We start from the raw sequence: 25,250 nt of genomic DNA on the forward strand, positions 1-25,250 counted from the left end.
GATACAGCTATAAAATGGTCAAGGTTGCAGTGGATCCCCACAACCACTCAAAGCAAGGTTTCTGCCTCCCTGCCCTTGAACTTTGAGTCACTGTAGCATCACGTTTCTCCTGAGTTTGCTCAGGATTGTGCGCAGTTTGTGGCAGGAATGATTTTTATTGCTGTTGGACAGTGTCAAAGACAATGACTGCACCCATAATTGGGTGATAAAACAGTGCGTAGCATAAGTAAAAAGCTGCAGAGCTCTTGCTTTTCAATGGCTTAATTACATTAACTGAAGAAATAAAATGTCTTTGAATTACATACACAATTATGAGTCTTTCACATAAGGAACATATTTGAACTTGCCATAGGGACTGGCAAGTGCAGTAAGGCTGCATGGAGATTTATGAGAAATTTGAAAATCAGAGAAAGCTCCATCTCAGTTCTTGGCGTTCAGTTTGATTTGGAACAGTGGATTTCTGTCCAAATTCAGTAGGCATGTAGAGCCATGCTGTTGGAGTATGGCTGAGCCTTCTGAGCACAGCAGAGGAGGTTGCACACAGCCCTCAATTTTTATCTGAATTTTCTCACCAGAAAAACCAGAAGAGTTGATTCCATGTCACCAATATCAGAATTCTTTGAATCTGCAGCGCAAATGAACTTTGAGCTTCTGCATTCCAGAAATGTGTGTTATTAGGAAAGTTCATTCTGCTGCCAAAGTAAAACAGAGACTGAGGGGTGGATTTAAAATAGCTTTATTATTTATATATATAAATACGTATGGAGAGAGACAATATGGCTGATCTATATATTTTCTACTCCTAAGGAAATTCTTTTAGTGGGGGAAGAGAATTTTCCAAGTGTTTCAAATTCTAGCTGTATTATATAACTGCCTTTATAGGGGAACAGGATCATATTCCTGTTTTGCTAGCATATAATAAATACTTGCTAAATACTCTGTATTAATTCTGTCTTGAAAGAAGCCTTAATTTTCCTTTCATAAGTATTGATCCATACTTCTGGTATCCCAAAGTGAGTTAAGAACTTGGTGGTGGGAATTGTTCCATGACTTCTTTTAAGACTGAGGATTACTCAAATTGCTTCATTCTATTATTAATGGTGACTATAAAAGCTCTTTCATATTATTCAAAATATAGTTAGTAATATAATATTATTAATAATAAAATTACATATAATCTATAAATAATACAGAGCTATGGTACCTCTGTTTTTGACCTTTACGAGGTGACTGCTGCTCATCTGTGAAGTTGCTGATATTTGATGTGATTGTTCCCTGGGGGAGATTGAATTTTACTTTCTTTTGAAAGTTATTACAATGAGCTGGTATTATGCAAGAAGTCCTGGTGGTTTGCATGTCCAACTAATTTTTGGCTTTTTTAACATAGGAGTTTTTCCTGTGGTGTGTTCTGTCTTTTTCTGCCACTTTTTCTGAGCGAAACATGCGAACACTTGGATTTTGATGACTGTGCAGATGTGTAATCTGATGGCAAAAATGACAACTGAAGTCTTGCGTGCCAACTACTCATCTTTACTAAAATTTTTCAGTTTTCTCTATTTTGTGCAGTAGATGCAGAAAGAGAACTTGTTTTTCAATGGTGTGTGCAACTTGAATATTATGGTGTTTTCCTCCTAAGTTTTTTAAAAAAGTTTTTACTTCATTTTAATCACATCTTGAAGGTTTACTGAGCTCATTTAAACTCTTAACCTTGAACAGAAGGTTGCAAAAGTTAATTGCTTTTATTGTACCTGTAGTGGCTGTATAACACTTCAGACACATTGTCAGCCCTTCAATGTAAGCGTAAAGGTCTTTTCATCAAGGCTGCTAAATATGAGGTTAATAAGAATGAAGCTGGGAAATAGTTGCTCACTAGCTCAATGAAAAGTGGCATTTGAGCACATCAAACCTGTCTATTGCACTGGGATTGAAGTGTATTTCTTACACACAGGAATTGGAGGTGCACATTTTGCTGAGATCTCAGAGTTAGCAATTGCGGTCATCTTGAAGCAGATGTTACCTAAATTCTTGTTAAATTTGTCTAGTCTGAGCTCAGTTCCCTGGCTGACACTTGGTGCATTCAGCAGATACACAGCACGGCTCAAGACCAGCAGCCCTCTTCAACAGAGCTGCCTGTGTGTTCTTCTGGGCAGGAACAACCATCCCCAGGGGAAAATAGATGGGGCTTTGTTCTCTTGTGTCCCCAGCAAAGCTCCGTTCCAGAGCCTTGATGGCACAGCGAGCCAGCCTGTGGTGCCATGGGAGTGTTCCACATTCATTGTTTGACATCTCATGATCTCTTAGGTGAGCAGGGATGGGGTTTGAGCAGTACCATCCCAGTAGATGTGTCAGTGCGGGGTTTCATGGGAGCAGTAGTGCTGGTGATGGAGTGTCAGTGCAGTAACACCTCTATCGGTGCAGTGAGAATGTTTGGAAATGTGGAGCTGTTGCCTTAGTCCCACAAAAATCTTCAGTGCAAGTGACTTCTGGCCTTGAGGCAATTCAACTCATTGGCCTTTGAGGCCATGCTGAAGTGCTGTGCTGGGGTGAGTCCTGCATGAGTAGTTCCACTGGCATGAATGGAAGAAATGTGTGCTGAGATAGGACAGTGTATGGGGAGAATTCATCAAGTGGGGCCAGAGGGGTGCAGGGACAAAGTCTGGATTGCAGCCATGAGCTACTTGCAGGGTGGGGTTGGAAATCAGTGAAAGACCAGTGCAAAGTCTTGAGTGCATCTTTGATAGGCACTTGGAGGGTTATGTTAGAGAGAAGCTGTAGAATAGAGTATTGATTTAGGGTAGTGTTGGAATGAAATTAGAGTTGTCATTTGTCCACCTGCCTAGCTTATCTTTTCAGTTCCAGTTCACCAGTTGGATGACATCAGTGAACTTTTGCAAAAGATGCCTTGAATGGATATTGAAATGCTCTCCATTTCAGAGTGCTTTTGTATCTCTGTCGTGTTATTGGCATATCACTGGAATGGGCATAGAAAGGAGATTATTGCTGCCCAAGAGCAAGAACTGCTCCTACCAGAACGTGATAGATGCAATGATTCTCTGTAACTATGTGAGTGCTTCTTACTTGGGATAAAGGAGTATGTTTCTCCCTTTTAATCACTGGTGAATGATCAATTTTTATACTGAAGCTAGGCTTTAGAAGCAAAGGCAGGCTGTCTCCCATGATGTACAACTCCCGTGTCATACAAGCTTGGAGAAGGCCTTCTGTGCCCATTGGGCTTTCCCGTGCCTGGGGAAGAGCTTTTGCACTGTGCCTGACGAGGCAGGCGTGAGGTTCCAGTCATGGGACTCTGCCGGGTTCTGGCTTGTACGAGGCACCTTGCTGACCTTTGGGTCTCTGGGCTCTGTGTTGCCACCTCGGCAGGGCTCTGAGGTTGAGCCTGAGAGCCTGCTAGCATGGAAGGAATGTGAGCAAGCCTGGGCTCGAGCCTGGGCTTAGGCTCATGCTTTGTCGGCAAGGCAAGCCCAGGCGCCCTTGCTCAGCTGCTGTGGGCACAGAGCTCCAGACAGGATGCTCTCAGTGCTCAGTCTCATGGCTTGCTCCTGTTTGCAGTAGAACTTGAAGGAGTAGGCATGTAGCTGCCATCCTTGGGCTGTAATTTAACCTGGGATGGACACTCTGGACCTGTGAACAACAGTGCAATGGCAGGAATTGCTGCAGAAGGAATACCTCTGTATTTCCCAAGTTTTGCTTGGATCACAGCTCTCTTCCCTTTGCCAGGAATACAGTGTATAAATTTTGTTGAAAGGGAATATGCTGCAAAACAGCCCTGTGATAAAAGCCCAACTGTGTGTTCCAGTGTAAGAATCCTCTCCAGAGACTGAGTAAAGGGAGATGGTGTCTCCAGCTTTTAAAATAATTACTCGAATTAAAGATCAAGCTAAAGGAGCCGAGTTCACTGAACATTAGCTATGCAACTTAATTTGTTAAAAAGCATTGAAAAAACAATGTAAGCTCAATGTCTCTCCCAGCAAGTAACCTGGATGTTCCCTGAATCTTCACAAATGTGGGAGTGTAGAGATTGCTGTGAACTCTAAAAGCTTCTGTAATAACTTTTCTATGAATGGGGCAATGCTTCTTGAACGAACCTGTTTCTGCCTTTTTAATTCTAAGTGGTGAGTAGGACACCTTTGCATTACGTATTCCTGGTCTAGTAATGCCTTGGGTTGCCAACAGCTCTGTTTTCCTGGAAAGGCTTGACTTGTGATTCAGTCAAGGTACCTGTGGGTTTTTGTGGAGCAGTCTGTTCAGTTCTGGATGTGGCCCTTAACTTGTAATTCTCAGAAATATCTATGAAGTCTTGATCTGTAGTATCAGCCCAACTTTTCTGGCTCTGTTCCCAGACCAGTCATTCGGCTTAGCAATAAAAAAATGCGAGATAATGGATGCAGATAACTGGGATTTAATATTACTGTTGCCCATTTCCCGTTTACCTTTAAACAGCCATTTTGCAATTAGGTGCTGGGCATAAAGCCCTTCTTTGTTAACAGGTGTCTCCAAGAAATGCGTGACTGATGACCGTGTCTGGGTTCAGCTGTGGTCATCCTGACAGCTTAAAAAAGGAGTGGAAAAACTGCTTGTGCTTTTATGAATATCTATTACCAAAGCAAACTATTTCAGGCCTGTTACAGAAAGAGACTTTTTCTGAAAGAATGACTTCCTGCAGTGCGTTAGGTGCATGTGGAAAAGAGGATGAAAGCAGATGGTGGGTGATCAACATGAGCTGTGAGGGACTCCAGCATGTCCTCATGCACAGCCACTGATGCTTTGAGGTGTACCTGCTGCAGCGTGGGCCTGGCCAGATCCTTTGAGACGTACCTTCTCCAGCCTGGAGTTATCCTTTGGGGTGTTCCCACAGGTCACAGCCCATTGGCCCAAGCTCCCACTGGAGCTGCAGCCTCCCCAGGACAGCAGCAGAGTAGCCCTGAGCTGTGCCCCGTCAGCCCAGGCACGCTGTCGTCACTGCTGTTATCAGAGCATTCCCAGGCCCAGCAGAGCAGCCTGATAAGCACCACGGGAGCACCGAAAGCAAAAGCTGCCCCTGACAACCTCTAGGCACCCCATGCAGCCAGACAAGTGTGCCCATGGCAAGGCAGGAGCCTCCTGATCAGTATCCATACAGCTATGACAGCTGTGAATTCCACCTAGCACATTCCAGTCAAATCTGCTGTTATTTTGAACCCTTTGTGCCCTGTACTGGACACCAAAAAGGAGTGTCCTGATTTAACCCCAGCTGTACCACTGCTTGCTTGCTTCTACAACAGGTACAATAACACTGGTCAACTGCCATTTGTGAATTGTGTGTTTCCAGCACAAATCCAAACCATAGCCCCCTACTAGATATTGAGAAGAAAATGAGCTGTACCCCAGGCAGAGCAGCACAGAACGTTACATTCGCTGTGGTTCTTGAGGATGCCTTTGAGTTTATAGTTCCTAAAACAGAAGTAGCAACTCTTGCTTTATACAGAGTTCTGGAGGAAGAGGAGAGAGAATGTGGGACCTATAAAATATTTTTTATAGCACCACTCATGTCAAAACACTATTGCTTGAAACCCTAATGGGTAAAGGGCTGAATTGTACAGGCACATGGGAAATCTGAAGAGAACATTTGAGGAATGCCTGGGAAGTTCATGTTTATGGACTAATGATCTGGAGTCAGAAGGAGCCAGCTGCCATGCAGGGAGAGCAGCTCACTGCAGTGACAAACTTGTGTAAGTGGCAGCAGAGGAGGCTGAGCAGCCTTCCTTTGGTAAAGGAAGATGCAAGTGTTCTTAATTTTTGAGGTTTTATCTGTCCAGAGAAGGATTTTTTTCATAATCCATCCTTAGGACAGATGAAGTTTTCCAGACCCTGAAAGAAAGACTGATGCTGAAGTCTCATTTTCTCTTCCCTTGCAAAAGTCTGCTTGATTTTTTGTCCAAACTCAGTAGCCTTTATACTGATGGTTAGGTTACTTTGGAAACCACAGGACGTCCTGCAGCAGCGCTGCTTATCAGCATTGCTGTGCTCCTACCAGTTCTGTCCCACAAGTTTTTATTCCAGACAACATTGATGGGTCACAAGGAAGGGGTTCAGAAGAAGTAGCTGTGAGTACTTTCTGGCAAGAGATGACTTTTCAGCTCTTGGGTTGTTGTTTTCTTCACAGTCTTGTTTTAGGCTGAAATGAATAAGTCTATTTTGAGCTGCCCTTAAATGGATGTCATGTAGAGGACAGTCTTGTTAAAACTTGGGAGTTGCCTGCTCAGCAGTTGGGTTCTGTGCTCTTGGCTGTGGTTGGAAGATACAGTAAACCCAGCTTTAGGGCACTGAGAACCAAATTAAGAACCTGACTGTCCCATGGAGCAAAATGCCGGCCAGAAGCAAACACATTTTGCTGGTGAGGTGGGTTGAACATTGCTAAATGGATTGCCTTATGCAGAATCATGCATTGTCTGCTCATAGCAGCGTGTTTTTATGCTGCATCATGTTCGTGCTGCTGGAGCCGGTGTCCTGCTGGAGGAGCCCGTGTCGCTGCGCTACTGACTAACGCCATGAGAACGCGATCATGTGCCCTGCGTGCTCTGGGCCAGGCTCTTATTAATCGCTAATTTGTCTGCAGGGCTGGGTGTAGGGATCACAGGCTGGCTGTTCCTCGCTGCCGTCACGCGCCCCAGCTCAGGTGCCGGGTGGGTCAGCACGACGCCCTGCTCTCACGGGCTGCGTGCACCCAGGGCCAAGGGCCACCCCAAGGTGATGCTGTGCTCCATGCTCCGGTGACCTGTTCCCTTAGAAGTGTACAAAATTCCCCTTTGCTGTCTCTGCAGGCAGTCTCAAGTGTGTGGCTGTGTGGATGAACTCTTTGTGGGCTAGTGGCCATGGCAGTGAGGTTCCCCTAGACTTTGTCATATCCCAGTGGATGCTGGCGCTCTGGAACAGCTGTTTCCTACCAACCTGCCCCTCTGGTACCACTTGAAATTTGGAGGAGGGGAAGTTTTCCTGCATGTAGCTAAAATATGTAATGTCACTGGTTAGTGATAGCCCGGCGCCACACATATTGTTGATCCAACAGCAGATGCTCTCCTGGGAGCAGGAGCGCCATCTCTGGCCATGTGGAAGGGAATTGTCACTTGAAGTTGTGTTTCTGCTTGTGATCCTTGTGGGTATCTTGTGAAGGACCTGTATACTCCTGGCTGTGTGGCTTGTGCTGGTGTAATCAGTGTTTTCTTGAGCATTTGGCACTCTTGAGAGACAGAATGACTACCTGGGTCTGTGCTGCTCTGGGCTGTGACTGACGCTCTTCTGACTGGACCTTAAATTGGTGGAAGTGGTGAAATTCTTTTTTTCAGTTCAGCCTCAAGTTATAAAATAACTTGGTTTTGCAGTTCACTTCCCTCTCTCCTTTTCTGTCAGGAAACATTTCTTTATCTTCAGTAAGCTTCCATTGGCTTGTGTTTTTTGGGGTGGTTTTGTGGGTTTTTTTGTGTTTTGGTTTGGTTTTTTTTCCTTTGGGTTTAGGTTGGTTTTGTGTGGGGTTTTTTTTTGGTTGTTTTTTTGGTTTTTTTTTTTTTTTTTTTTTTCTTCCCAGTGCAGCCAGTGAAGGCAAGAAGGGCATTTAGTTTGAAATCTGGCTGTTTGTGTTTCTGGCTCTCAGGTCTGCATTAGTTTTGAGTGACTATTATTGAATTAGGATTTGATGCATACACCAGGACCAATGCCAGTGACCTTCCTCAGCAGAGATTTTGTCTCATCACCCCTGGGAATAGTCACTATGAAATCTTCTGGAAGAGCAGTTGGCTCTCAAGTGAGGATGAGGTCCAAAGCCCACCGTTTTTTTCCTTGTCTAATATTTTTGGAGTCCTGTCTTCTGCCTGAATCTTGTGTGTGTGCTGACATTTGGTTTGGATGGCTTTGCCCTTCTGTTTAAATTTTACAGCTGTGTTCTCTGTCCACACTCCTTTGGAGGTGAACTCAAGTGGTATCACATCCCTTCTTACTTTGGAACAACTGCTCCAAGGTGGAAGAATTGCAGTTTTAATAGAGACCATCATCTAGTAACCAGGTAAAGTTTGCATAATTTGGGATGAGTGCACTTTGAGGAGTTCCTGCTTGTGTAACACCATGCGAGTGGTTAAGCAGATTCCCAAAATGATCCATGTTAAAAATATCCTTGATGCTGGATTATGTTTTTGAAACCAGCATATTGTGAATCCACATATCGCTTCAGAATGCCAAGAACTGGATCAGAAACGCTGTGCCTGCACTCTGGGAAGTGCTGAGAGTGCATTAGCTCCCTTGGCTGCTTCAGATGTGTCCAAAATGTTTTATACAACCAGGCTTTCTGCCTCTGCCAGCCAGAGCTCAAGTCTGGATTGTGCTGGATCAGGTCTTGCCTGTCCTCCTTGCAGCAGGAAGCCAGCACATGCTCTGTGCCCATGTTACCATCAGTGGTCCAGAGATTTGTGATGCTTTTAGAGGGGCTTCAGCATCTTGGAAGTGGTTTGTGGGACAATATGCAACTCCAGGAGTTGTGCACTTGACAGTCTGAAGCCTGAGGGAAGGGAAAAGCTTCAGACTGTAATTCCAGAGATTAAGCTATGGGCTGGTCTCACACCTTTTGTGTGGTGTGATTGCTATGGAGAACTTTTCCCCCCCAGAGCAGTCACAGGAGAGGACAAGTGCAGGAGCTAGGTGCTTGCTGGGAAGCCAGGATTGAGTGTGCTGGGTTGATTTCCCTGGAGAAAAGCAGCTCTGGGTGAGTGGTGCCAGTGTGTGCTGCCCCACCCCTCATTGTACACACTGCCTGTTCCTTTGCTCAGTGGGAAATGGACTTAAACCCAGCACCACCCAGTCCAGATAACTCTTTGCTTTTAGTCACAGGACCAGGCTGCCCACTCTAACATCCTCATTTATAGCTGGGAATTTGCCTCAGGATCAGGCTTCCCATGCCTTGCTTTTGGAGGTTCCAGGTGAGCAATATGCAGCAGATGCTGGAAGTTTCTTGCAGTTGCTGTTTCTTTGTCCAGGTTTCTCTATAGGTGTATCCAGACCTCCTATACTTTGGAAGCTGTGTGCTGAGCTGATGTAAAATACACACTTGAAACATTGCTCTGCTTCTTAGCCCATGGTACTTGCTCCTGTGTGTGACACAGGACACTTAGTCACAGATTCCTCAAAAAGAGCTCTTACAGGAGCCTGGAACAAGGAGCAGCTACTGTACAAACCAGCCCTAGTTTCAGATAGATGCACAGTCAAGTAAGAAGTTGCCTCTCAGGCATAAAACTGCAACAAAAATATTGCAGGACATGACATTGTCACGGTAATAAATAGCCAAAAATAGTTCAGATGCCACAGGCTGGCTTGAAATAATATTTTTTAGGAAAAATCCACTACTGCTTTTAGGTTTAAAACCTGATGTCTCTCTGCCTCTAGAGAAATCTTTTTTTGGTGATTTCTATTTCCAGAAAACAAAGCTACAAAAATGTATGGTTTATGTTATCCTCAAGCAGATACATTCATAATATTTGCAGTCCAGAATCACTTCTTCCTGTGGATTCATCTCATTTGATTCCATCTCCCAAAGCTCCTGCCAAAGAGCAAGCTCGAATTCCTTACAGGCTGTCTCTGTACCTTTTCCTGGCTGTAGCTCCATGAAACACAGCAGATGGATGTGTCAGGAGCCAGGTGCTTGATAGCAGAGGCTCACCCTGTCCTGGAGAGGGGCTTGCACTGAGATCCTGCAGTTCTCAAATGAAGCTGGAGTGCAAGGCAGCCTTGTTCTTGCAGAAGTCAGCTGAAGAGGCAGCTGACTTCACCAGTTTAAATAGTCATGTCATTTTATGGTAAGTCATGTAATCACAATGAAACAAAGGCTTCAGCTGTTACACCTGCCCTGCATTCAGTGACAGTTCCTCTTGTATTCCTCTATGTTTTGATAGTGTTACTTTATTACTTATGCAGAAGAAAGCTGTAACTTCATTCACTCCTAATTGCTTTTCCTAGTAGTTACTTAATTTTTGGAACATAGCCAGCTTCAGGAGTTCTTCCGAAATTGCCGGAGATCAAAATTGAAATCCAGGTGATGGAACTTATTTTGCCATCATGAATTAAAATGGTTCTTATCTTGGTTTCAGGAAGGTGCTCTCACAGACTTCACCTGTGAGTTGAGATAAAACATTTAGAGTTCCTGACGTTCCAGTCTGTAAGAGTTTTTGAAAACAAGGTTTGGTCAAGAACTGAGACTTCTATTTAAATCCTGTCATGGGACTTAATTTCAATCCCTGAGGACACCTCCATAAAGGGAAACATTTCACCTAATGAGATGACTTAATCGGGAATTTATTTGGTTTATGAATATTAGGGTGCAAGTTCTTTGTGTGCAAAGCAGAGGGTTCTGTCCTGCTTTGCTCCGGGTGAGTACAGCCTTTTGCTGAGAAAGCTTGTAAATAAATGCAGCTTTAGAGCTGACAGGGGAAAATGCATCCAGGATAAATTTGGCAACATGTTCCAAAAGTGCATCAACCAGGCTGTGCTGAGTGTAGGCAGAAGCTCTTTTTTTCTATGTGATAAAGCCCATATGCAGGTATGTGAGAAAACCAGAACACATCAGGGCCCTTAAAAGGAATTGGTCACATTAGGTCTGTTTATTCACACATTTGCATATGGGCTGTGAGAGCATCAGCTGGGACCCAGTCTCCTTCCTGGTTTCCTGTTTACTTGGCCACTACAATTGCAGTGTCTGAATGCTTCACAGGTTGCAGAGAGAAGGAATAATGTTATCTCTGTCTCCCCCCAGCCAGCTGACAGAAGCAGCCTGTTTGGCTTGCTGACTCATTCCTGCACTTGGCATCTAACCTGGGTGGCTTGGTGACGGCACTGGGTGTCACTGGCAGGGAAGCCTTTGGTGGCTCTTCTCTCTGCTCAGGTCCAGGTCCTGTCCATGGGAGCCTTCAGGTCTGGCTGATCCATCTGTGGTTGAAGGTTGGATGATGCTTGTTGTCACAAGTTGTGTTGGTTACACCTGAGGGGAGCAGTGTGGGGCTGTGAATGTTTCCTACCAGAGCAGATCTCTCCTTTTGTGTTTGGGGGTATGTGGTGTGGGGGAGCAGTATGTGATAGATCTGGGGGTAAACCTTGTGGGATTTGGGGCCTGCTAAACAGCTCAGCCCACGATGCCCCGTGCACCATCCGCTTGGATTTGTCTTTTCTCCCGCAGCATCTCAATCCATGCCTTCCCACTCTGCTTTGGTTGTGGTAGTTTTCTGAGGAAAACAGTCAGTCTTGACAGGTCACTGGTGCTGTGCTCTGTGAAACAGACAAGGTGGTTGACTCTGCACGCTCAGGAAGATCTTTCTTCCCTTGCCTTTCCCGGGAGAGTGGAGAGCTTCCCCACACCTGCCTGGCTGAGCTGTGGCACAGCGGGTGCTGTGCTGGGCAGGCCCCCTATGGGCTGGCAGCTCCCACCGATCCGCCGGGAGCCCTGCTGCCCGTGCTGTTGCTCTGGGATCTGGAGCTCTCCCTCCTCCCTCAGCCCCTTGATCCCCTCCACGCCCCAGCTCGCTGGGCTGCTCTCTAATGTGACTTTCTCACGGCTCTGTGTTACGCTGCTCCAGTTACGGAACTGGCTCCATTTCTTTTTCCTTGTGCAGTTCAGAGTTTGCTGGGGTTTCTTCCTGATTGCAAAAGCCGTTGGAAATGGGCAGAATCGTAAAAGCTTATCAGTGAGCAGTAACTCTCCCCTCTGGCTCCACAGCTCCGTCAGGCATTGATTCACGGCGGCGAGTTGTGACTCCGCGCAACATCTCGTGTTGCCACATCAGTCTTTTTTATTTACGCCAAACACCACTTTCCCTCTCTCCTGCCCTCAGCCTTCCGAGTCTGGCAGCTGTGGAGCTGAGCAGCCGGGCGGTGGCAGCACTCCATCTCCCGGGGGAGCTGGCGGCCGGCCGCTGCCGGGACTGGCGCGGAGAGCGCTAACTCCGAGGTTACGCGCTGCTTTGCGCTGCCTGGGAGATGCGGTGAGAGTGTTTGGTGCTGCAGCCAGAGACCCGCGCGAAGAATTCATGTTGTGATGAGCAGAACAGATGCTGGCAGATGAGCGCATCCATTAGCAAGTCCAGGATCTCTGCTAGTACTAAATTGGTCTTGCTCTTGCTGAGTAGCTGGGCAGAATATTTCCGTGAGCTGGATCTGCCGGCGCTTTTCAGGCAGAGCAGAGTTGCTGCTGGCCGTGTGTGACTCTTGATCAAATGCTATTGACACATAACATCATTTCTAAAAATGTTTGGCACTGATCTAATCATTGGCCCAGAGAGGCCAGTTACTCAAGCAGTTCGTGTTTTTTCACTGGAGCATATTCTGTCAGACCCTGAAAATAGAAGCCCAATATTTTTAAATTTGTTTTTAGGTTTGTTTCCAAAATGTTGCAGCAGCAGTCACAAGGATGTGGATCTAGACAAGAAATGCCTGGAACCTCCTTTACCTTCCAACAAGGAGTTGGTAAACCAGGCTTAACTGAAGGCACATTTCTTTTCAGAGGCCCTAAAATTTTTTCCATGCTTTCTTCTCTCCAGTCCATGTGTGTCTTCCATGGGATAGTGGTCTTGCTGCAGTGCTTCACGAACAGGAGTCTGCCTGCCACTTCCCCCTGAAGATTCAAGGGAACCTTTACTTGTTGTTCCACATCACTATTTTTTTTTTCTCTTTCTTCATTTGCAACTCCCATTTCACGGTATTTGAAAAATTCCAGGAGACTGAAATAATTTCCCCATGCAAATCAGTAAAGGATGTTTTCTTGCTAGATTTTGGCCCACAGAAATCCTGTGATAATCTGAGAAGGGCAGAAAAGACCAAGTCAAGGGAGGTGGTGCTTGGAGTCTAATCACTAAACTCCTGTGGATTAGAGCCGGGGCACTGTGCCAAGGCGACCCAAGCTCTATTCCTGGCCCTTTAAACCCCCCAGCTTCTTTGGATACATGTTTCAGGGAAAGCATCAGCCGTGCTGAGCAGTTTTCTAGCCCTCTGGAGCTAAAAAAGCATGGCTGTTAAATGTGATAAACCCATTCCAGGCTGGCACAGTGATGTTCTGGGAAAGTGGAGGACATTCCCACTGCTGTAGTGATGCTTGAGAGGATGCTCTGCTGTCATGGGAAGGATGAGGAGACATTGGCCAGGGAGATGGCAACTGGTGAATTCTCAGCCCTGTATCCCTTGCATGCAGTGGAAATTACTCCCTTCCTTTGCCTTTCTCTGCTCTACCACGTTGCTCCTTCTCAGTTGTTCCATGGCTGGGCTCATGCTGCCTAGGCTGGAGGAGCTGGCCTTGGGACACACAGGGTTTAGGCAGAGCTGTGGGACACACAGGTGTGTTACACACCTGCATGTGTGTGGGTGCCCAGGGAACGGAGCTGAATGCCAGGATAAGTACAGACTTTACAGAGGAATAAACTAGTCCTGTAGTTTGTGTTTGGTCTGGAAATCCAGTACTATCTATTCCAGATGTTTCCAGTTGAGTATCTAGCAAGGAGCTACTGTGCTGCTTTGTAGAAAAAAATAATTTAAAAAATGCAGGGTTGCTCCTGTACAATCATTGCAAACAGGCAAGGGTATCCATGGGATATGTTCCCTTTTGTTGCATTAGAAAAGATGTGTAAATAGCCTTAAATAATTTAATAAAGAGCTGGAGCTTTCAGGGGAGGCTGGTGTGTGCCTGAGTGCTGGCTTGGTGTGCTGTGCTGACAGGGAGCACGTCCCACCCCTTTGCACCCAGCCAGCAGCTGCTTGGGGAATGGCACCTTTCCTAGCTCAGGGAAATTTCTGCTTCAAATCCTCTGGCTCCTGGAGTTCAGTCAGAAACAGCCTGTGTGAAGGAGGAGCTGGCTAAAGCGGTGAAGGAAAACTTGACAGAGGTGGGAGAGTGGCTACTGAGGTACTGCTTTCGTGAAATGGGACTCTGGTTCTTCCTTTTGTGGCTGAGTCTTATTTTTTATTTTCTAGTTAGGTAGCCAGGCATTGGGCATGCAAGGTAGACACCCTAAGGCATTCTGGACTCTTGGATTCATCTGTTCAGCATTTATACCCTCCTGAATTTGAATATTCCATTAAGAAAATCTGCAGGTGTTTGCTGCTACAGCTCTCAGAGGATCTTGAATGGAAGCATATGGATGGGAAGAATTTTTGAAGGCCTTGTCTCACTCTGTACTGAGTTTGTCCCTATTCCCCTGAGGAAATATAAGGAAAAGGTGTTGTTTTATGGCTGATTTTACTATGAAAACAAGTGACCAGCTTGGTCTCAGCTGTATTAGGATGGAAAGCTCCCATGGCAACTGCCCAGTAGTGAGCAGCAAATGTGTACTTAGCCTCTAAGGAGATTATTTAACACAGTTCCAATTTTGTTTATTATTATTTTATTATTTTTGCATTTGCTTGTCAAGAGTGGATTTGCAGATGTACCCTTGGAACGCAGGCAGGGTCTGGTTTTGTGGGTGAGCCACAGCAGCAGGAGTTGTGGGCAGCTCTGCAGAAGCACGGCGATGGCAGAAGCGTGGAATTAGGAGTCTCTGCTGTCCACAGAGGCAGATCAGAGGTGGAGAGAAAAGGGGAGGGGAAGGAGGGCAACCACTAAAACCCTTCCCCAAATGGATGAATGAATGGGTGACACACATAAATGACTGCTGTGATGATCTGACTTACTGTAGCTCGGTCTTGGGATAATCCTCATATGTCAGATTTCTGTAAGGCCAGCATGTGACACAAGCTGGGCTCCCAGCAGACAAGTGTGCTGTGCTGCTGCTATTAGGGGCTGTTCTTGGAACGTGTGGCCCTGGGGAGTGTGCCTGCTCCCTTCCCTCTGCCGCTGGGGCAGCATCAGAGGCAAACTGCCATCCCACCAACTCTTGGCTCTTGCATAGACAGCCCCAAGCCTGCCTGTGTGGCTGTACCTTTTGGAGAAAAGAGGAGGAGGGGCAAAAGCCAGACACAAGAAACAGGAAAGCCCCCAAAGACTTGTAGCTGGGATTACCTTGTTCACACCTGTCACCACTGATGTCCTCTCAAGGTCAGAATCGGAGCTACGTGAGGCCAGCTTAAAGTGAACGCCATGTGAAAGGAGCTCTATGAAGGAACAGCAGGCACTGGAAGGAGGACTGGAGTGCCCACAGGAACATGAACAACAGCTTGCAAGTTAACCTGCCCAGGACTTGGGCTGGTTCAAACAGCTCCCTCCAGGAGAAGTCTGAGCATTCCTTTTTTCTTTTCTATTACTATAGGATGGAGGACGAGGCAGTACTGGATAGAGGGGCTTCCTTCCTTAAACATGTATGTGATGAAGAAGAAGTGGAAGGTAAGAGACTTGGACTGCTGGGGAGGAAGGGTGCCTTTGCTTTGGTGTTTGTATGTAGGAGGGCAGAGACCCGGGGTGCCTTTGGTTTGCCCAGTACTTCATCCTAAAATTGACTGAAACACGGGTAGGCTTGGTCGGGGCGGAGGTGACTTTTTAGAGAAATCCTCAGTTCCATTTGGGGAGCGAACGTTGCTGTGTGCTGCTGGCACACGCTTCCTCTTCCCCCAAAGTACTGGTTGCTGTGCCCTGCATAATGGCTGGGAAGCACCAGAGCTGTTTGCTTTGCTTTCCTCTGTGAATAGAGCTATTTGGCAGTGCTTGCCTATCAGCACTGCAGTTGTGAGCTTGGAAATGTGGAGGCAGCTGGAGAAGCCAAGTGGGAAATCCAGCAGAATTTGTACCAAGTGTCAGGGTGCTCTTAAGGCAGGAAGTGAGCATTTGCCTGGGTTATTTTTTATGCTTGGGAGGCATAAAGGGAATGATTTTCCCTTGAAGGAGAATTTTTTAACAGAGAAAACAACTTCCTCACTTTATAGGGAAAAAGTAGACTCCCTTGGACGTGTTTTTGCTTTTTCTCTAACTAAAAATGTTGTGAAATCCCAAAGGTAAAAAGAATTTAAAGGAGTTTACTTCAAGTTTCTTCATGGAAAATGATGAAGCTGATAGGACTGAGTTAATGGCAGCAAATTCTCTTTTTCTCATTTTCTGAGGATTTATTGTCTGTTGTCTTGATGAACTAGTAAGGGGGAAGGAGGAGAACAGGATAGGATAGGACTTAACCTAGAAGGGAGAGGATTTCACCTTGCAGAACTATCCTTCCCCTCCTGACTTCAGGGTATTCTTTTATTCTAACTTCTTTATTTGCAAACAAATGCCTGTGGCTTTTCAATTGAAAATGTGTTGAAAGGTGTAGAGTTACAGCCATGTCATTGTCACCAGTAACGGACAGGAAAGGATCCAGCAGTAGGAGAGGAAATAGTCTCTATAAAGAGGAGTTAGAGCACTTCCAGCAAATCAAGCCAGTCGTTTCCACCAAAAAGCCTGTGTTTTCTTCCTGTCTGGAATGAAGTAATCTGTGCTCAGCCACTATAAATCATCGTATTGGGTTTAATGAGGCTGTTTGCTGTCTGCAGGGTAAGGTTTGTATTAGCCTTTTGCTTGTGGAATAATTGACACTTTGGCATAGCGGAAACATTTGAGGAGGGAGAGAGAGGATATTTTTTTAATGTTTTACTGTCTTGAATGTTGCTACGTGTTGTTTTGAGGCGCAAGGGCCACGTGTAATGTTCCCGGAGTAAAATACAAGTGGTGGTTGGTGATGAGCGCAGGAGGGTCCTTCTGACTGTCTGCAGGGGATGTGGTTACTGCCTGAAGTAGTATTTGTGGCTGTGGTGTGTTCATATCCTTTGTTCCAATGTAGATATCCTCATTTGGTTTAGCTGGGTTAACAGACCAGCTGGGGGAATGAGGAGCGGAGGTGAAACAAGCGCTTCTAATTGTACTCGACAGGGAGCTGGAGCTGCTGGGCTGAGCCTCCGCAGAGCCCTGGGGCTGTGCAGCCAGCTCATTCCCTCGGGGGTGCTGAAGGCAGCCCGTGATTCCTGCCAGGCTCCTGGGAGCAGCCCAGCTAAATTTCCCAAGGACTCAAGGCTGAGGCATCTGTCAGGGTCACAGGGCACGTGTGGTGCATGGGTGGGTCAGCCAGGGAGCTGCTGCTCAGCCGCTCTGCTCTGTGCTGAGTGGGACAGCCTGGAATTCTTGGCGTGCCTGGCAATCTGGGGCACTGCAGAAGTGCCTGTAGGCATTAAAGGCTTTGGCACTTTGGAGAGATCTTATTTGTCTCCATGTTTCCAGCCTCACTGTTTCTGCAGTTCTCTGTGTGTCCTCGGCTACATCTGTCTCTCTGCAGAGATCCGTGTGTGTAATGAGTGTGTGTATCCAATGTGCACCCTGGGTGCAGTCATGGTCTGCATGTGTGGGATCAGCTGACACTCACAGAGTAGTTGTGGTTGGAACTGATCTCCAATTCCAGCCCTTTGCCATGGGCAGGGACACCTTCTACTTGGTTGGTCCAAGGCCTGTCTAACAGTTCCAGGAATGGGGCAGCCACAGCTTTTCTAGGCACCCTGTGCCAGGGCCTCCCCACCCTCACAGGGAAGAATTTCCTCCCAGTATCTAATCTAATCTCACCCTGCCTTCTGTTAGTGTAAGATCCAGTGGAAGGGCGAAGATATCAGGCTGCAGACCTTTGGCTGGTACTTGGTGCAGATGTTTTAAGTCCCTGTTAGATTCCTGCAGTTACAGTGGGGTGTTTTAAGGAAGGAGAATGTCTGTCAAGAGACTTAATTTCACTGAAAGTGAGCAGAGAGGAGATTGTTTCTTTTCCTTCCATGAGGGGAAGGGGAGCTGTAACCTTTATCAGAAGAGATAGGGCAGCAGGAGTTAGCAGGAGAGAATGGAAAGACTCTCCAGCAGATCATTAAAATATGCCTTGGAACCAGGCTGCTTTTGCTGTTTTTAAGTTGCTTTGAGTTCAAAGAGGCGAAGACAGAATTTTGAAGGTGCTTTGAGCATCCCTCTTTGGTGTGTTCCTTGGGAAAAGAGAGGAGCATGGCTCACTTTGTCAGTGATGCTCACAGGTTATGTCTGTGGGATGGAGATAGCAACTCCAACCTCATCACCCACCAATTTGATTATGTAGTGGTGTGGGGGAGAGGGAAGGACTTGGCTTTTTAAGGAGGGATAAAAATGGGCATTTCTACTTGGGAAGCCATTGAGACATTTTCAGGGTGAGAAAATTGTCCCTTGTGCCCTCACTGAGTAAATGTAGTGTTAACAGAAACTGTTCATACCTGACAGAACTATGTCCCTTGGGCCTGTTTCCAGGGAGTGTTTAGTCCGTCCCTCAGGTGGCACCTCACCCTGGTCCTACACTGGAATGTGTTGCTGTGATATCAGCTGTTGACATTTGGAAATTACTCCCACTTCAGCTCCTCCCTGCTGCCTGGATCCATAAGAGGGCTTGGAGGTGGATTCAGTGCATGTTAGTTAGGAGGAGTTGCTTGGCTAGAAGTGCCCAGAAACGTGACCTGGCGAGCCAGGGGATTTGCCTGGGTCTAGGGCAGAGCATGAAAGAAAGCAAGTACCAGTTGGCTTTGCTGGGGGAAATCAGGAAGAGGCACTGCCCTGAGCCATGAGAGAGGACCCTTCCCATTCATTTAGAGCACTGCAATTTCCTTTCCTTGAAGGTAACACTGTGCTGCTGTAATGCCCCTGTGAGGAGTGCTGGTATGTGTGACATAAACACATTACTTAATAACTGATTTTGCAAGAGGGGAAAAGTAAAGCCCCACCTTATCCTGCGAGATAAGGTATTCTTGGCTCTCTGAGTGGAACTTCCCCTGGGCTTGCTGCCACCCTGGCTCTGTGGTGGGGTGGAGGATGCTGGATTTGAAGTCTGATGACTCCACTGCAAAGCCTGAGGAGCACCCCAGCTCCACGTGTTAGGAAATGGGGAGCAGCATACCTGTCCTGCCTTCAAATGATAGCAAAGTAAAGGTTTCCATAGCACCTCTCAGCACTGCTATGGGAGTGAATTCAGGAAAATATGCTGTTAGGGGAAACTTTTTCTGGGTCCTGTTATGGTTGTGTCATTTACTGTTGTGCTCTGCAGAGTGGCTAACCCAGGGATTTTGTAACAATGTTCCATAACTGCTTGTTCCATTTTAGCACTTTCCTCCTCCTTGCTTTCTATTCTCAACCCGGTTGTGTCATTGCATTTTGCTGGTAGAAAGCTGTGTGATGCCATAAGCCCAAGATTAGTCCTTGGTGGTTGGATCAATGAGGAGAGAGGCTAAAGGGGCAGAGCTAACTGTGAACATCTTTACCTGTAATAACAACAGGCTGACAGTGGGAGAAATGAGCTGTATTTGACCATATACATGCATTTCTTTTTCTCCTCTCATCCCTACCCTCTGTTTCTGATCCGTGACTGTAGGCAGACCCTCCTTCCTTTTCAGAAGTAACCAGATGACCTGTTTCATATCAAAGCCTTTAATTGCTTCTGAAAGAAATGTAATTAAAAAATTAATCAGGTAAAATCTGATCACAGAATGTGCTCATTAATATTCTTTGGTACCCTTAATTTATATGTAGAAGCAAACCAGGCTGTGTTTTGCTTCAGTAAAATTGAGATGGGCTTTACTCCTGCAAAAGCCAAACTCAGAGGACTCAGGCAGTGCCTTTGTGCTCTCTTTGCAACCAGCATCTGGCACAATTTCCCTGTGAGGATGGTGAGGCCCTGGCACAGGTTGCCATGAGAAGCTGTGGCTGCCCCATCCCTGGAAGTGTCCAAGGCCAGGTTGGATGGGGCCTGGAGCAACCTGGGATAGTGGAAGGTGTCCTTGCACATGGCAGGGGCTGGAACTAGATGAGATTTAAGGTCCCTTCTGCCCCTGACCATTCTGTGCTTCTATGAACTTGGGAATGGCAGGTGGAGTTTGGAACGCAGGGCTGCTCCACACAATTAAGTAAAAACAAGAAAGGTGGTTTAAATCTTCCCAGCTTTGAAACACCCTGATGAAAGATTTCAGGTCTTCATATTCTTTCCTTTCCAGCTTTAATTCTCCACGGAATCTCACTTTTCAGGAGAGTGCTTACTCTTGGCAGTGTCCAGCAGGTCATTGCATGGAATATTGCTCTGGTCATGTCGCTGTTCCTGCTCTGCTGTCAGCAATCAGCATTAGCTCTGAGGGTGCTGGGTAGGCTGAGGAGGTTTTTGATGGCCACCCTCTCCATGCTTAGTGAGAAAAGCTGCTGTCTGGGTTCAGAGGCTGGTAAATGACTTGATGTAAGGCAGCAATAAGCTGGCTGTGCCAGCACGAGAAGTGGAGAAAGCCTGAGAGTGTCGAGTACAGCTTGGTACTCAATTCATTCAGTCTTGGTAATTAATGAGATGGAAATAGGAAAAGATTTTCAGCCAAGATCAGTTCTCTTGAGTGGTCATTTGGAACATTTTGGAAGGGGACATGATTTTAAAGGATGCCAGAAAATCCAAAGATACTGTGCTTCCCAAGAGCTAAATCCAACAGTCCAGCACAGATCCCCTTCTCTGCCCTTTTCCTCGGAGCCCTCTGTTCTTCAAGTTTTCTTCAACTCTTCTCTCCATTGAAGCCAAGTAGTTCTGGCCAGATTAGATCAGATCACAGCAGGACAGGTTCAGTGGCTTTTATAACCTCTCACAGCTCCAAAGAAGAGAGAAAGAAAAGCAGCTTACAGGGCTGTGGGTAAGAGTCTCGCAGTGGCTTATGTAAAGCTCAGGGAGAATAGCCCCACCACATGTTCATTGTTCTGTCTGAACAATGCCCACCCCTTTGTTCATTGCCACCCCCCCCGAATGACTTTGTTCCATCTGCACAAGCAGGGTTTCTAGGATCTTCAGGAAGAAAATGGAAGACCTAATTTTATTTTCTTTTCCTGTTTAGATATTTTTTACTTGAATTTATGTGAGCTTCATCTTTTAGAGCCATCCTATTGCTCAGATCTAACTCATCTTTGCTGGAGTGGCGTCTGAATCTTGTTAGGAATCTGGCAGGTCCAGTCTGGGTCATGGATCATCTGTTTGGAACAGAGGAGTGCAAGCTTTAGGCAAATGGCTAGGTAGACTTCCCTTCTGTCTAACTATAGCTTTGTTACATGCTAATGCTTTAAATCCTTTTTGAAGATACTGAAGTGCTAGAAGCCTGGTGTTACAGAAAAAGAGAAAAAGGTCTCCAATTTTCCCCGCTGTGTTCCCCTGCACAGCTCATTCCCTCCCCTCATAGGCATTTCAGTCAAGGACTACTGGTTAAGAGATGAAAGGGCAGTAATGCAAATATATGAAATGATCTTTGCACAAGTTCCCTCTTTGGTTAAGGAACTGCCTGTTCCTTGCTGATGGTGATCCTCGCTTGAATCTAAGCCATGAATTTGGGGTTCTTCTGTTGGAGCTGGTAGACTGGAAGAGATCCCTGATGCTTCTAATCTTGTTATGTCTTCTTTCCTTTTTCTGTGGCATAGTAGCTCAGGATTGTCTCTCATGAAGCCTCTGTTTTATGTTTTGCCCTTTCCTGTCTCTCCCTCATGGCAGGCTCATCTCCTGATGGCATTTATCAGGAGACATTTATCACAGGTCTGTGAACCTGCAGCTCAGCCTTATGGTTGTTGTTCCCATGGCTTGATGGATTCATGCTGACCCTTCTCCTTGGCAAACTGCCAGAACACAGAAGAATTGGTTAATTGCATACTACTGTTCTTTATAGGAGATGGGATTTGGATTTGATCTGTCTCCAACTAGTGCATTCAGTTTTGTTCAGATTTCCAAAAAGTGCTCAGTGAATCCTTCTGCATTTTCCCTGACTGGTGGATTTTTCTTGCATGGAAAATTGGTCACTGGAATACCAGCATGTTTTGAAAATCCTGTGGGGACTGGTGGGTGAACCTGGGGGAACTGTGCTTGGGCAGCCTGTCTAGAGGTTTGGTTTTCCCTGGAGACTCAGTGTCTCTGTCCATGTGCATGAATGGGAATAGGACATGGCTCTTGCACAGTGCTGGGGGAGGTCCTTGTGTTCCCTGTTTCTGCCAAGGTGTGAACGGCTCTCCAGCGTGGGGTGTCCTGCTGGCTGTGCATCCCATCCTGGGAGCGCAGAGCAGCTTGTGGCCTGGAAGGTGCAGCTGGGTGGGGTGCAGGTGCTGCCCCTCTGCTTCTGCCAGCACCTGTAAAGCCCTCTACAGCCAGGTAGAGCTAAGGGCACCCGGCACGTGATGGCCTGGCCTTTTGTTCTTATTTCTTGAGCTGATTTGAAACTAAGCAGGGCTTAGTTTGGGACCTCATTAGCGCTACTTTTAGTATCTCCCCTTTAAAATGGATCATCCCCCTGATTTATTTGTCCTTCTGAGCTGTGGGCTTTTTTTTTTTTGTATTGTTAATTTTCTTTGATTCTCACACAAAATGAGAAGCGCCTTTTGCACGAACCCCAGGCTGGAAAAGCAGCTGCTCTAAAGCACACTGACCTGGCTGTGATCCTGGCCATGTCCTGGCTGGTGCCAGCTCTCTCTGTGGGCTTGGCTGTGTGCTGGCACCTCCTTGGGCACAAAACTGTGCCATCTTCTGCTGACAAAGCATGTGGCCCCTCTGGTGTGACTGCAGAGCGGATCTCTAGATGTTACATGGCGGAGGGGGGGGGCACCTGGGGCTTTCCATTCCATCTGGGAATAAGACTGATGGCTGGGCTGTAAAAATGGGCTGAAAAGGTCTCACCTTTCATGGAATCACAGAGTGGTTTGGGTTGGAAGAGACCTTCAAGGTCATCTCATTCCAACCCCATGCCATAAGCCTCTAAGTGACATGGCTGGGGCATCCTGAGCAGAGTCCATTTTTCAGGTGGCCCAAAATATCTGGCCAGAGTTGGTGGGGAAGATTTTGGCTTTGTGACCATCAGTAACCACATGGGCCTGTTGCAGTCTGATGAGGTTTAATGTGACTCTCCCTGTTCTTTGCAAAGGAGGCTTTAAAGGGTTAAACAAGGGCTGGGTGAAAACTGCTAATGCTCAGCTTATTTTCAGTCCTTTATACCTTTTTAAATATTAGATTTTGATCTTGTTTTCTTCTAAGGTGCCAGCGTGAGATTCTTTATGGGCTGGTCTTACCACGCTCTGAGTCTCAAGAATCCAGTCATGTGGAAAGGATTCCTTCTGAGATGCAGCAAGCAGACTTTGTCCTTTGATTCCATAACTTTCAGCTCCTGTCTCCAAGTGACTGAGTTTTGGTTTTGCTGAGCAAAAACCATTCCCTAGTACCCTTTTGAAAAAAAAGCTAGTGCTTAAAAATGGAGAGGATCATAATCAAGTGATGTCTCAGAATGGTTGTGGTTGGAAGGGGCCTTGAGGATATTTAATTCCACCCCTCTGCCATGGGCAGGGACACTTTCCATTAGACCGGAGTGCTCCAAGCCCCATCCAAGCTGGCCTTGATGATGATGATGAGCAGATATTCCTGCAGGCAGGGAGGGAGTCCTGCATTTCACAGAACCTCAGCTGGGTGATACACAAGGGGGTTTTCATCAGTAGAGCTGATTCAGGGAGTCTCCCATGCCCAAACTCCAAATCTGGGTGCTCAGTCGTGAACTTATTCAGTAGCTCTTAGTGTGGTCACAAAAGTCAAAGACTTCAGCTACAGTCCATGTAAGTCCAAAGAGACCCAGCCCACTGTCACTGAGAAGAGAGCAGGTGCCACCGGGACCTGCAGCTCTGCATGTGCCTCGTACAGGTGGGGTGTGAGTGTTGTGACACAGACACTGGTGTAACACAGCAGTGCACACAGAGGGTGTGGGTGTCCTGGGGAGGGCTAGGAGGAGCCGTGCTGGGTGTGCAAGAGGGCAGGGTTGGGTTACCTGAAGTTTAGCACTCCGTGCTTCCCGTCCTCCCCAGCTGCAGGATCCTTGCAGTGCCTGTGTGTCACGTTGTGTTTTTCCCGTCCTCCCCAGCTGCAGGATCCTTGCAGTGCCTGTGTGTCACGTGTTTTCAGGCACTGGTTCTCATGGGAAAGGCTGGCTTCCCCCGGTGAGTCGGAAATCTCCCAGGAGCCCAGAGCATTGAGAGTATGTGTCAATTGTTTCCTCCCAGGCGCTTTGAGAAGGGAGCCTTGGAGATTATCTCAGCATTTGGAACAATATAAACAGATGCCAAACACTTCAAGTACATGGAGAAGGAAAGTGTTTTGGTTGGCCACCCTGAACGGTTGGGGGGGTGGGGGCACAGCAAGGAACATTAAATAAGTCTCTGCCTTCAGACTAGGGGAAAGCAGCAAAGTAATGCAGATGTTTGCCTGCGTATATACAAGTGAGTTTCATATTACCAAAATCTGTGCTGTGCACACGTGGTCCAAAGATTAAAGAGATTGTCCAGTTCTGTTGGCAGCATATTAAAGTATTAAGACTGCAGGCTCACTATGATGTGTTTCTATTATCGAGCTGACCACAGAATTCAAGTGATTCAAAGGGGAATGTTGTTTAATACAGATGCCTTTTGCATCAGGCTTTTGGATGGAGTCTTGGGTGTGAGAATCCCTTGGGAAGGGCTACCACTGCCCTGTCTGTCTGAGGTCACCCCCACCCTCCAACTCCTGCTTGTGCTCAGATAAGATCTCCCCTTCCCTGTGCTCAGGCCATCTGCCACGTTAAAGCTGATGTTTCCAGTTGCTGGAAGAGCTTTCTGGGTTTCCTTTGGCACGCAAGAGCTAAACTGGATCTTCACGTGTCTGTCTGGGAGGTCTTGCTGCAGATGTCTCTGTGGCTCTGCCCTTTCCCTCTGCACTGTGATCCCATTCCTCGGAGATGGCCATTCTGACAAGAGGCAGCAGACACAGGACCCTGTTATGTCACTATTTCACTGCCTGAGTTTGAACCCTGCTCAGCTCCAGAATCCTCTCTCTCTCATCTCTGGAACTGTCCAAGGCCAGGTTGGATGGGGCTTGGAGCACACTGGTGTAGTGGAAGGTGTCCCTGCCCATGGCAGGGGCTGGAACAAGATGAGCAAACATGCAAAATAAAGGCCTCACAGCTGGCCTCAGGAGTGTGTGGAATTTGAAATGGCAAATCAGGGTTGTTTTTCATTGGCAAATCGGTTAGTTACAGAAATGGAGTATTTTGTGCCTGAATTTTCAGTTGTTCAGTCATTATTTATCATAAAGAGGAATTAGAGACACATGTTCAGTTTGTGGGTCATTGATTCAGATGAATTTGTTTACTCAGTCTGTTCATCTGAAACTCTCCATTCGGCCACTCTGGGATTGAAATGGGGAAATCAAACTTGGTCCCAAGTACGGAATCCAGCTCTCATTTCTCAGGAGTTACTTTTGTAAGAGCTGCTTTTATAGCTTGCA

General features: G+C 46.6%; 1 protein-coding gene across 2 annotated transcripts in view; it reads left to right on the forward strand.

Moving 5' to 3' along the window:
- Positions 1-25,250, forward strand: part of SLC4A4 (solute carrier family 4 member 4) — a 125,954-nt gene that overhangs the window by 13,445 nt on the left and 87,259 nt on the right. For both annotated transcript variants that reach the window (XM_059470825.1, XM_059470826.1), the window contains exon 2: positions 15,258-15,331. In XM_059470825.1, the coding sequence (XP_059326808.1) occupies positions 15,258-15,331 (74 nt within the window). The remainder of the gene's footprint in view (positions 1-15,257; positions 15,332-25,250) is intronic.

Source organism: Ammospiza nelsoni, chromosome 4 (genome assembly GCF_027579445.1).
Source record: "Ammospiza nelsoni isolate bAmmNel1 chromosome 4, bAmmNel1.pri, whole genome shotgun sequence".
Taxonomy (NCBI): domain Eukaryota; kingdom Metazoa; phylum Chordata; class Aves; order Passeriformes; family Passerellidae; genus Ammospiza; species Ammospiza nelsoni.